The 14,078-nt window shown below is 37.4% G+C and overlaps 1 protein-coding gene across 3 annotated transcripts in view; it reads right to left on the bottom strand.

The window, feature by feature from the left end:
- Positions 1-9,728: 9,728 nt before the first annotated feature.
- Mipol1 (mirror-image polydactyly 1) overlaps positions 9,729-14,078 on the bottom strand; it is a 321,451-nt gene continuing 317,101 nt past the window's right edge. For all 3 annotated transcript variants that reach the window (XM_055608715.1, XM_055608720.1, XM_055608719.1), the window contains one exon: positions 9,729-13,139. In XM_055608715.1, the coding sequence (XP_055464690.1) occupies positions 13,073-13,139 (67 nt within the window). In that variant the 3' untranslated portion in view covers positions 9,729-13,072. The remainder of the gene's footprint in view (positions 13,140-14,078) is intronic.

Raw genomic sequence — 14,078 nt, 5'->3', positions numbered from 1 at the left:
AGAAGAAGAAGAAGAAGAAGAAGAAGAAGAAGAAGAAGAAGAAGAAGGAGTGGTTAAGTGAAGGCCAAGAGTAATTATTAATGGGGTGAGGTTGAGTTTTGGTCAATTACAAGTTAGTTAATCACTATTTAATTAATCACAAATTAGCCCTCATGTGGATTTTCAACAAAATGAATATCATCTAAGTTACCCAATACATTTCAAATCAAGCTTTAGAAGTGATCCAAGCTTATCCATGTTTCTAAGGGTCTAGGCAAGAACCACTGTGAACACAGCGCTTGATACAAAGTACAGAGACTATAAGTTCAAGCTCACATGAAAGAGTCTCCAAACAATCAAGCCCACAGGAGAAGTAGTTGCAGGCAGGAGCGACAGCAAAACCAGAGCACGAATACTTGAGATATTCAAATGACCAGAGAACAAGTATCAAATCTATGCCTTAAAACACACAAGGACAAAAAGGATAAAAAATGAGGTAGATAAAAAGGCTATATAAATAACAAGTAGATTTGGGAACAGACAGACTGTAACCACTAGAAATAAAAAGTATAGTAACACAAATTAGACTCATTGGATTTCTGCTTCCACACAGAACGGTCTGTGGTAGCTTCATGCTCCAGCCAAGAACAAGCAGAAAAGCTGGTTAAACTACAAAAGAGTATTAGTTCTGAAGTATCAGAGAGGGGCTGAAACAAAGACAACTAATGAACTAAGATTCTAGAAAGGAGCAAGCAATAGCCTGGCGAACCAATGGCCTGTGGTCACTTTCCCTGGCAGTTCTGTGCAAAATGGCTGATACCTGCTGTGAAGGACAATGAAGCCAGAAGAGTCTTTGGAATGTTCTAGACCTTAAAATGGATGCCTACATCTCTTCTAGAAACCCAGAAAAGCTGAATTTACCAGAATTCCTAATGGGTAGACTTAATAAGCTAAAATGGGATTAACTAAAGGAGTCTCAATAAAGATATGGCTTTCATAACACAATGCCCTGGTGGACTGTGCCACAGCAAAGAGAAGTAACAGAATTGTATCCAAACTGCAACCCAAACCCAATCCCAAAATAGTTTAAACTAGGGTTTTTTGTTTGTTTGTTTGTTTGTTTGTTTTCTTTTCCTGGTGCCAGGAATTAAACTTGGGTCCTCACACATGCTAGGCAAACACGCTGCTCTGAGCTATAGTTCCAGCCCAACAGACAGGCATTTCAAAACAGTCAAAGTTGATATGCATAAGAAGACAGCGTGGAGACCGTAGGAGGCACTGAAATGACACGGGAAGCCAGTGAAAAGGTTAACATCCATATAATTGGAGTCAGACATGAGGATGACAGGCTTCTAAATTTGATGGGAAGGAGAATTCCTGGTAAGAAGCTGTGTCTACAAATGCTGATTAACTGGTTAGCTCTGGCTTGTGGAGAGGTTGGAACACTGTGGGACCAGAACTGAATTACAATTTATTTTGGGGTATCTTTAACCACTTAAATAGACCTAACATTCACTGAGTAACAAATAAGAATTCTTTGGTATACTTGAACAGACCCCTAGTTCCTGCCAAGGAAAGGGCTCCCAGAGAGCATCCAAGGCCTGCAGCAGAGGTTCCCCATTTTGCTATGACCTGCCTACCTGATGTTCCTACCAAGGTATTTGAGAAGTGTTTTAATAGATGGCTTTCTTTGTTGCATTACTATAAAAACTTCATGATCTCGAAGTTTGGGCTAACTTTCCTTTCTGTTCCCAGAAGACAGTCATTCATATCTGGCCCCACAATAAGCTATCTCTTGTCTCTTCTGGGGTGAGAGCTGTGTCTTGCATGGACACTGATAAAGCCAGACAGAGGTTTAACTAGGTCTCTCGATACCATACAAAGAAGATGACATCTCAGCACCAAAGAAAGCTGTTGAAAACAAAGCAAATGAAATATATATATATATTTCATTTATATATATATTAAATATATATAATTATATATATTATATATATAATATAATTAAATATATATATTTGTTTTCTTTCTCCTTTTTTAAAATTCTTCTTCTTTTTTATTACAATTTATTGACTTTGTTTGCTGTTTGTGGCCCCCTTCCTCATCTCCTCCAAAAAGCAATCAGGGAAAGGAGATTGCAAGCAGAGAATGATAAGACAGGCAGCTGGCTGCTTAATAGGGAGGATGGAAGCTTCTCCCAGAACTCACTATTCCAGTTATGAAGTGATGAGGTCTATATTTATCCGAAAACCTTAAAAATAAAAACGAAGCCCACCAAGAAAGTAAAAACAAACAAGCAAACAAATGATGGTGAGAATTTACAAAACCATGTTTTTTGACTGTGGATAACAGATAGTAACTCCTACCAGGAGGGGACCAAACATTAACAAAACATGAACTCTGTGACTTGGCCCTTACTCTGGGGAGTTTCTAGAGCAGAATGAGGAGAGGGGGAGGTGAAACAGGGCGGAGCCAGAGTGAGCAAGTTCTGTAGAGTCTTCCTGTGAGCATACTCCATAGGCCAGGGTGAAACTTACCAGGCGGGAGCATGCCTAGACAGACAGATTCTGTTATGAGCAGTCAGAGTAGAGGCATCTCCAGCACAGGTGCCATACAATCATATGTTCAGGGGCAGAATGACTGAGTTCTGGAGACAAATCTGCCCTAGACTGATGTCAAAGCTTGAAATGGCCTTAAAATACCCTGAACTCTTTCCTAGTAATGTAGCCATGTTCCTAAACAAAGCGCAGAACACTTGTACTTCTCAAAGTCATGTAAGGTATTCCCAAGCTAAAGAGATGCATGGAAAAAGCTGAGACACAGTTCTAACTTTTTTAAAAAAATGTGGCCCCTTTAAAAATATTTTATTATTATTATCATTTATTACAATTTATTTAATTTGTATCTAGGCTGTGGCCCCCTCTCTTATCTCCATACTAAAATCTGTACTCCTAAAGAAGCTAAACAACAAGGAAGACCCTACAGAAGATGCTCAATTCTCATCCAGATAGACATCAGAAGCAGGAGAAGACAGGAAACAGGACAGGAGTCCACTACAGACGGCCTCTGAAAGGCTCTACTGATTGAAGTATCGAAGCAGAGGCTGAGACTCATAGCCAGTTCTAACTTTTAGAGAGGCATCTGCACTGAAGTGGGCCGTGGATTACATTAGGCACCAGAAGACTAATTAATTATTAAAATTCAAGACAAAGCAATTGGAAATATTAGAAAGAAAACACACAGAGGTTAAATAGAACTAAAAAAGTAAATGAGGCGCAAATGAACCGTGGAGAGATGTCAAGTGCCCAAAGGGCAGCAAGTAGCCAGAGGCAGTGGGAAAGAAAGTTTGAGGCAAAATTATTGCAAGAATATGTGAAAGTTTCCTAATGACAAAGACTACAAACTCAATAGATACATGAGTACGCACAGACACACACCGCCTAAATCAAAGGTCAGTTCACATAAGGGACAAGGAGAAAAGTTTACACCAGCCAAATGACCTGAGCAGAGAATGAAAACAGAAACATGAGGATCTGGAGATCTTGCTGCCACTGGACCGCGCTGGGAGGAAGACACACACCTCTTTACTCTAAGATTCTGTTTCTAGCACTTTGCATCCTCATGGACAGCAGGCAGCAAAGGAGGCATTTTTGGACAAACAGAAGCTGAGTGGAAAGCACTATAGCCAGTGACATGACAAAATGGTGACAGGTGCGTGTGGATCTAAACAAACAGCACCAGAAATAGGAAATATGGGGCCAACATTAAGCATTTCCATTTCGATTTTTTAAGGCAGATGACCTTGAAAATAATTGGTTCCCATAGATGATACTAATTGGGTGGTCAAGAACCTGAGAATAGATAATTCATGAGCATAAGAGTAAACCAAATACTATCGTTCTGCTAAAGGAACGTAGTAATAAAATGACTCTTGATGACATTCTGCTATTGCCATTGGTAAGAGAAAAAAATTGGTCCAGGTAATAATAATGTATACAATATTGTCATTGTATACACATGAGAAGTAAATGTGGCAAGAAGGAGAGACAATCTTTTTTTTTAATCTTTTGATGATTTTTAAAATTTAAAAATTACTATTTTTTATTTATTACAATTTACTGACAACTTTATTTTTTAAAGGAAGTACTATAACAGTTTAGTCAGTACTATTTTATAGAATCTTTATTCCATAAACTCCTCCTGTCTATTCAGTCCTGGGGATATGTATGTGTTTGTGCCTTAAGTGTAAATGACGCGATCTCTTTATAGATGTTTCATCATGAGTCAACACTCCAGTACAGCAGAAGCACTGCTCCCAGGTTTCTGCATTATTATTATCATCATTATTATTATTGTTACTATTTCCCCTGAGATTGCAGGCCTGTACCATTATGGCTAGCAAATTCTTTTTAAAATTAGTGTACTGCTTTAAGTTCTTTAAGATATCCAATTTGTTTATTTTTTAAATTTAATATATATTTATTTATTACAATTTATTCAGTTTGTATCCCAGCTGCAGCCCCCTCCCTCATCTCCCAGTCCCACTCTTCCTCCCTCATCTCCTCCTATGCTCTTCCCTTAGTCCACTGATAGGGGAGGTCCTCATCCCCTTCCCTCTGACCCTAGCCTATCAGGTCTCATCAGGACTGGCTGCATTGTCTTCCTCTGTGGTCTGGTAAGGCTGCACCCCCCGGAGGAGGTGATCAGAGGGCCTGTCACTGAGCTGATGTCAGAGACAGCCCCTCTTCCCCTTCTAGGGAACCCACCTGGAGACTGAGCAGCCAATGATATATTGAATGTTGTGAATATTCGCTGCACTCTCACCATCCTCTTTCTTACCCCTTCATTTCCCATTGTTTCCCTCAGACAGATTCTCCATTTTCATGTCACACACACTCACATGATTTCATGTCTATATAAAACCTAGGAACTATAAATTCAATAATTTGTCTCTGAGATTGCCTTAACTCACCAGTCATCTCCAGTTGCAGCCAGTTTCCTTCAAATGACATAACTCATTCTTTATGGCTGAAAAATTCCACTGTGCATGTATGCCCCATTTCCCTTATCTATTCCTTATCCAATGGTGCTTTCATAGCTCAACCATTATAAAGAGTGCTTCAGTAAACACTGATGTGCAACTGTCTGTGATATGCTGGCTTGAAGTCTTTGGGTAAATGAGCAGAAGCAATAGAGCCGGATCATATGGAAGATGTATTTGGAGAAGCCCCCATTCTGAGTTCCACAGTGGCTGGACTAGTTTATACTGCCACCCCGGTGTCCACACCCTCACCAGGATTTGTTTTCTTGACTCCTATACCCTACTCCCTTGCTTGTGTGCATATATTTGCATGAGTACTCACCACTAGAGTCATGTGGGAAGGCCAGAGGCTAACATGAAACCATCTGACTCACTCATTTCTCTACTTTGAACTTATTTTTACTGAGTCGAGGTTTGCACTGAAGTTGCAGATCATTGCTTTGGCTAGACTGACAGAGAATGCCCAAGTATCTTCCTGTGTCCACATCACTTCAGCTGTACTCTAGGATGGACTTCTGAACTCAGTCCTTATGCTTGCAGGTGCACACTTTACTTTTTGAGCCATCTGCCCAAACCCATTATTTTCCCCCTAATGACTGCCCTTTTGACTGGGGTAACATGGAATCTCTACATAGCTTTAATTTTAATTTCTCTGATGGCTCGTGAAGATGAACATTTTCTTTGTGTTTATTGGCCACTTGTATTTTATCTTTGATGCAAACAAAAATACACACTGGATAAAAGAGAGCCCCTCCATCTCCATGCTGGGATAAAAAAAAATCTGGTTTAGCTCGCACAGGTCTTGTTTACACTATTGTAACCACGGGGATTTCTTATGTGCAACTGCCACACTGCGTCTGGAAAATACTGTTTCCTTGTAAGCCATCCACTATGTCTGGCTCTTACAATCTGTATGGTCTCTCTTCTGTAACAATCCCCAGCCTTGGGAGGAAGTGTGTAACACATGTCTCATTTAAGACAGAACATGTTGCAGTCTTTTATTTTCTTGAGCAACTGTGAGTCTTTGTGTTAACTGCCAAGTATTGTAAAAAAGAAAGTTTCTCTGGTGAGGGATGAGAGATGCAATGATCTATGGGTCTAATGATAAGTCATTAGGAGTCATTTTAATACTGTGTTCATTTAGCAGAGTAATAGTAGCAGGCTCTTGCCTACAGACTATGACCTGGGTAGCCACAGATTGTTGGGAGAGATAATGGTTCCAGTTATAGATTTCATGTTATGGAGTAGGCCTTAAATCCAGAGACGGTTGGTTATTCCCATGACAGTTGTGCCATTACTACATAGTGGGCATGTGTTGCTAGGCTGTTTGGTATTATACCACTAGGGGTTCACATCTGGATAAGGCTGATGATCACTTTTCTTTTCCAGTAGTTTGCATATCACCCTCTAGCACTGTGAAAGCTAGTCAGTGGGATGAAACTTCATGTCAGTACCAGCTTGATTTCTTCATGTTCTATGACTCAAGTATGTGGTATCTTTAGCAACAGAATCTTTCAACGAAGTTCTTAAGGATAATCAAGAGCACTTGCAATAGTCTATACTGTTTTGGGGTAGTGTCTACAGGATCTCACTGGCCAACAACTCCAAGAGAGGAAGAACTGGTCTTATTTGTTAGCCTACAATATACAAGTAGGGACCTCATTGTTCTGTTGCATGGTAACTCCATTTGAACTATCTCTCTCTCCCTCCCTTCCCCCTTCACTCTATATGTAATTTTAGGAAGTTTCTACAGTAGATTTCCACATGATCTTTTTGAACTTAGTGTTTTCCTTTCCTGTATTACCTGCTTTCCCGTCTTCCACCCTAACCCCAGTTTAGTCCCTCCTGCTCAATTATTCCTCTTTAAGCCTTGATAGCACCAATTTCTATCTCTCCTCCCTTGAAAAACACCTCCTCGTGGCCCCATATTAACTTACTAACCTTTGTGAGTATTCCAGATGAAACTTATCTGAAGGTTCAAAGCTGTCATCTGCAAATCCATGTGGTAATTGTCTTCCTGGATCTGGGTTACCTCGTTCAGAACTGCTGTTACCAAATTTTATTATATCTTCCTTTTCAGTTGGATAATATTCTATTGAGTCAATGTACTATATTTTAATTACCCATACAGCAGCTGATGGACATCTAGGGTGTTTTTATTTCTTGGCTATTGTGAATACAGCAGCAATGAACATGGATGAGCAGCTATCTCTATAGTAGAATATGCAGTCCTTTAGGTATATTCATAAGAAACTGAGAGTTTGTAAAAGATGAAATACATTGTAAAAAAATTCAACATCATTATCCATCAAGAAAATACAAATTCCTGGGTGTGGTGTCACAGGCTTGTAATCCCAGCACTCTGGGAGGCAGAGGCAGGCAAATCTATACAGGGAAATCCTTTCTCAAAAACAAACAAACCAACCAACAACAACAACAAAAAAATAAATTAAAAATTTCTTTGAGATTTCAACTTACTTTATTTATAATGGAAAAAAAAACACCCCAAAACCCAACCAACCAAAGCCCAACCAACCAACCAAACAAACAAACAAACCAAAAAAAAAAAAAAAAAAAAAAAACAAAAAAAAAAAAACAACCCCCTGTGAGACTTTTAATCTCAAAGCCCATGCCCATTGATGTTTGTTCTTTATTAAGGCTATATCATCTAAACCTCTCCAAACGCTGCTAATAACTGAGGACCATGTGTTCAAAGGCCTGAGAATATGAGGATATTTTGCATTCAAGCCACTACAAAGTAAAAGGACATATTTACAAAGATTGTTTCTATACTTGTAAGAATTAATTAAAACTTAGTCTATAAAAACAAACAAACAAACAAAAAACAACCTTCCAAACCAAACCAAAACCCCCCAAACCAAGACAAAACCAAAAGTCAAACAAAAAACAAATGATGACAAATGCTGGCATGGATATTCGACAGTGGGAACATTTGTTCACTGCCGGTGGGAGTGCAAACTAGTGCAGCCAGAATGGAAATCAGTGTGATTGTTGTTCAGACAGTTAAAAATAGATCTACTTAATGAGATTAGGCTCTTTCCCCCATCTTATGAAAATAATATTTTGTAATATTATATTACCATAGCTTATCTGAATATTTTTTCCTCCTGAGTGCTCTGGTGACTCTTATAGGCTGGTGGCATCCCTAGCAAATGTGCCTTCCATCTCCATTGCCATATTTTGTAGCAGAAACGGTAAAAGAAAAATTTCAGGAAACATAAAAATGCATATACAGTGACTGCAGATTTTTCCAAAAGAAAAGTACAAAATGCCACACAATGAACAAAAAGAGACACTTGGCATGTACAGCTCAAGAGCAAAACTGTGGCCCATAGAAGAATTGCTGGGAACCACCAACCTGGTGGAAGAGGACTGTCCTGGATCTTAGGCATCATGGAGCCCAGCTCATGCTGCAGCTCCAGAGACTCTGACTGAGGAGGAACTTCAGTTCAGATCCACATAGTTCTGAGAGGCTTGTAGGGTACCTAATGTGTTTGCTCATATCAACTTTTATCTTTATTAAGGAAATAATAGTTTGATAGCAACCTGATCTTCACTATAATATAATTCATAATGCACAACAAGTGCCATGTCTTCAGGATTGGACACTTATAAATTTGATAAGGATCAATGTGTAGGAACTGTATTAAAACATGTAGAATTTGAGATAGGCGATTTTATGTGACTGAAAAGTAAATGCACATTTTAAATATTTGAGACAGTGTATTAAAATATATCCTTGTTAATAATTGGATAGTTAAGCTAGTGACTTTAGAGTGCCAGCACATTCTAAAAATACATTAGAAATCAACAAAATCAAGACAAAGCACAGTAAGGCTTCTGCAAAAGATTCTCATTAGTGAAATCATCTTAATGATTTTTACAAACACACATTTATTATTGTCAAATTCAATTTGTGAAGACCTGCATTAAAAACAACTTTAACCATTACAAATTTAAACTCGTACTAAAGAACACAGTGAAAGAGAAAAGCTTTTCAGTAAGGGCTTTTTTCAGTGAAAGGATTACAAAAACTTCAGTAACTTGAGATGCTACTTTGGAACGTACACTACTAGTTCAAATGTGCAAGCTCCAACTTAACAAATGTTTAAAATATTTGAGTTTTAGAACAGTGCCAAAATAAATCACATCTTTTCTAGAGATGACATATTTAGCTAAGCATGGGCAATATAAACCTTCCAACCATTTCATGTATTTGTTTAAAAGCCCCAGAAACCATATGCACTCTAAGAAAACATGCACAAAATGCTGACCTTGCTGTGGCCTAACAACTGACTTACAGATCATTTTAAAGAGGCTGATGTGCTCTTGTATCTATTTGTGGCTATATATCAATAAACAAATACAGAGGTTAGCTGTAAATGGGTTACTAAGAACACATTAATATATGTGAAAAGTCTGTGCACTACACAAACTATGTCAAGACAAATGAACATCTGTCATGGTCATTTCATCTTTTAATGCCTTATGTATAATCACCATTTGAAGATAGAAACTTCAAGAAGTTATTAAAACCCCCAAAAAACTACAAGCAAAAAACTATGTGATTCTTTTAATATTAAAGCTATAAATCTTTTTTTACCTTTTTTGTGACATAAACAAATTTTATTAGTGTGTTACCCAATAAGATTCTTCAGTTTATTTGGATAAGGAAACACACAAAATAGGAGCTTAAAATATTTATTTAAAAATATTTTTATTGTTTTAATTGCTCTAAAACATAATGGTTTATTCATCAAACCTAACTTATTATATATTACTCATCAGTTCTGTTGTAGTGTGCCTGTGTTGCTTGTCACCCACCGCTTTGCCTGCAACTGGTTTTATCAAGTCTGTGTTGTAGGAAGCACAGTGTGTTGGAAATATGCTTTGCCACTTTGTAACACTGCAGTGTTGGGTTTTATCCACAGAACAAATTAAAATAGTTTAATACCCCCTGCCTTCATTTTCGTGAAGGCTGAGGCAAAGCACATGCTGCCACACAGTACACAGCAGTGACAAAAAATCAACTATTTGTGTGTGTGTAGTTCCCATTGAACTGCACGGAAAGAGATGTATATAATCTTTGGGTTACTAGAGGAAATGGAGCAAGAATAGCAAACATTACAGAACTTAAAAATGCATCTTTAAGATGTTGCTTTTAATTACTGCCCTATTTTTAAAAAATATGTTTGTGTTTATACCTACTTGAGTTTTGTGTGTCTTGTGTGAATACAGGTGCATATGGGGGTCAGAGAGTGTGGGATCCCCTGGACCAGAGTGATATGCAGCTATGAGCTACCTGACTTGAGTTCTGGGAACTGAACCTGGTTTCTTTAAGAACAGTAAATGACCTGACCACTAAGACATCTCTGCAGCAGCAGACATAAAAATCTTTTTATGCTCCAGTGGATGGCCCCACACCAATAATTATATGGACAGCACAGACTGAGGTTGCTAGGTTATTAAATTAAAAAAAAAAAAAGGATTCAAAGTTGGAGCCATTGGGGATATAAGGGAGGACTTGGGAGGAGGTAACGGGAGGAGTTAGGGGTAAATATGACTAAAATACATTGTAGGAAATACTAAAAAAAATTCAATAAAAATATTTGAAAAATGAAAAAGAAAAATATTTGCTATACTTTTCTTTTTCTTACAGTCAGGCCTAGAGACCTACGATTTAGTGGGGTTTAGTTGTAAGATGTCAGACTTCGAGGAGGTTTGTTTTCTTATCAGAATCAATGTAGTTAGCAATGGCCACAAAAACAATAAAGTCAATACTAAAATCTATATAGCAATTATCATGACGCTGTTGGCAGAGTCAAATAAAAAAGATGTGAAATGATTTTGCAGATCACGTGTTACCAACGGTAATCTCGTCTTTAAAGGACTTGCTTATTGTTTCAGAAGTGAACGCTCACGCTACGATAGTAGACTTGGAAACATTTAAGGCAAACTGAAGGAAACACAGAGTGGAATTCTTCAGCAGCTGCATTGCTTTTTAATAAGTAGCAAAGTGATTTTCTGTGATTCTGGGTATTCCTTCACATAGTGATTACTTGAAAAAGTGTTGGTAGGCATTTTTAAGTGTAAGAAATCAATACAAAAGTTGCCTGGGCCATTTTTTAATTCTTTGGGGCACCTATATTGAAACATGGTAGATGTTAGAATTGTTTTATGAGTTTCATTTTATAATATCCTGTTTTGTACAGCTGTACAGGAACCGGTTGCTCTAAGTGACGTTTGGAAGTTGTAAAATGTTTTTATTTGCACTCTGTGTTCCAAGACTTCAGAGAAAATAACTCAAGGAAACTGTTTCTCAAGACTAAGGTGAAAATTCAGTTTTCCTTGTGACTCTATGAAGAACATCCAGGAATGGATATTTTACTTACCTGTACCCCTGGGTGACTTTAAGATGCCACGTCTTCACACAGGGGCCTGTTATAGAGCCAGACAACAAGCAACTTAAAGCACTGGCTTCCAACAGTAAGTGTCTGTGGTTTACCAGAGGCTACGACCCTCTATGTGACGGTAAGACAAGCGCAGTTGGTTTATTTTTAACATTTGCTGTCATCTTCTAATTCTCATAGTTTTACATCACTAAGAACATGCAATGTGAATAAATTTCAAACTTGAATCCAATGACATGATTAATTACCAGTTAACTTCATTTTACAGATTTAGTAACAAGGATGTATTAATGTTCTGAGTCATATTTCATGATGATAAGGGACCTCAAAATATTCTACAGAGTTCAAAGAGAATAAAAAAGATATTTCCAGTGGGATAGGAAAGAATGATATAGTCTATCATTCTGAATATATTTAGCCTGAAAACAGGCAATGATAAATAATTTGGCTTAATCTTATAGTTGAACTAGGAACTTAGAAAAGTTTTGCCTATAAAATTTTCAATAACTCAGTATTCTTTGTTCATCTCATCCCTTTCCAGGTATGGCATTTCAGCTATCCAATCTGTAAAACCGACAATATTTTCCATAAATACTCATAACATCATATGGTGAGAAGTGGTTTCCATGTTCATTATTTTAAGTTATGTTTTAAATAAATTCAAAAGTGGATATTTTGAACCAAATTTCAAGAATGCTTTTCTCTAGGTCCTTATATTCAGAATTTATTTGTATATTATATATTAGATTCTCTTCTACCACAGCAAAAAACATAATCTAAAAGATAATAAGAATGCTAATAGGTTTGATGTCTTCTTGCCTTTCAGAATAGAGACAAGATGACTGGCACATACTAATTTACAATCCAAAAGTGTCCCAGACCATGAGTGGGACAGCATAGGTGATGCTTAGATAATTACCTGGACTCAACATTACAAAATACCAATAATATTTATGCATAAGTGCACATTAATAACCTTTTTAATTAAAAGCAGAATATATTATTTATAGTGAAACAAAAGTCATGCCTTGGTGACTGCCATCTTAATGCACTGTTAAAGCAAATCATACATTCAATTCATGAGTTCTATACTATATTCAACATTAAGAATAAAAGCTGCATACATACATTGAATGTAGGCTACATTCTCTCATGTCTGAGCTTCTCCCATCAGTTAAGAAATATACTCTATACTGAAAATGCATTTATTTGAAGTTTTGACCTAACACAGTGGATTAAGGCTTGGACAATATTTACTTTGCTGCACTTTGATTCAGAAAAGGGCCATATGCGAGGGTATGATCCTGACTGACTTCACACGTTTTTATAGTACACTGGCTGAAAGATTTACATTAAAGGCACAAATATAAAATAGTTACAAAATAAGCTGTAACTTATAGTTGGTAAAAGCTGTAGTTAATATATTTGGATAAATAACTGAAGTCAGCAGCAAAGTGGTTAAACATTTGTGATCTGATTTTATCGCAGCTTGGAATGTGGTTGGAGTGTCCCACTTCTGACAACTGTTTGCTAAGTTAAGGCTTTCAGTGTTTGCACAGCGTTGAATGAGGCAGCCTGGTCACCAGATGTGAGTGCTTCCCCCACACGGGGTGTTTTTCAGTCAGATCACTGTCCTCACAGTCCCTGATCCAACCTTCTTCCTCAGGACATCCACCAGCCTTTCTAACCTAAGTAGGGGCAGGGGAAAGAGAAAAAGAAAAAAAGAAGAGTGCAATTATTATCAAGAATATTCTGGCTGCAAAAATCAGTTTGTGCTTGTAACCAAGCAATACTGGTAGTCATGTTAAATAACAGAGCATTACTGTGAGAGTCACATGGAGTGTTTTGGGGTTAAAAACAGTACAGCATAAATTTTAACTCAGATCCTTGATTATGTTTAGTTAGGTGTTACACAGAATATACACACCACTCATTTGAATACATTTAGCTACTTGCATAAAAGCTGTGAATGAATTATCTACCGTGTAAAGACAAGATGGCATACCAAGCAAAGAGGAGCCTCAAGCAGATTTTTGTAAGAGAAATCTCTTCTAATATAGACAAAAAGCAACCTTAGATGTGCTCTTGCACATAGCAAATCCCTTTCTTTTTCAGTCAGCTAATTAAAATAAAGACAGAAAAAAATTAACATTTTATTTAGTAGCATAAAACACCCAAGCTTTGACAATTATCAACCAAACTTCCAGTGCTTTATTTGTTAAAACGTTCCTATTCTGGGCACTACAGGCTACCTAGATACATGCTTTTTTTGTTGGAGAAAAATTATTTTTGTAAAAGTTCATTAAAAATCAATGAACTAAGCTGACAACCACCTAAAGTTCAGAAGTCCATTCTGAAATGCTGTTTGGCTACTGTACGGAGAAAAAGCACATCATGCGGACCAGCTAGCTCGGCTTAACAGAAGATCACAGAGTCAGAACAGTAGTTCAGTTCGTTCTTTTCTTTCTTTATATTTATACATTTTTACTAGAAGAACAAGAACTCTGTTCTAATGTTATATATAGAAATACCTTTTTTTAAATAAATAAAACCAATGGTCCTGTGGTCCCTCCACAAAGACTAGTGAACAGCAGAGCCTTCTCTGCTCTAGTTTGCCTCAGTTATAC

The sequence above is a fragment of the Psammomys obesus genome, unplaced genomic scaffold (assembly GCF_907164565.1).
Source record: "Psammomys obesus unplaced genomic scaffold, mPsaObe1.curated_primary_1811, whole genome shotgun sequence".
Taxonomy (NCBI): Eukaryota; Metazoa; Chordata; class Mammalia; order Rodentia; family Muridae; genus Psammomys; species Psammomys obesus.
This window is presented reverse-complemented; position numbering and strand designations above follow the sequence as displayed.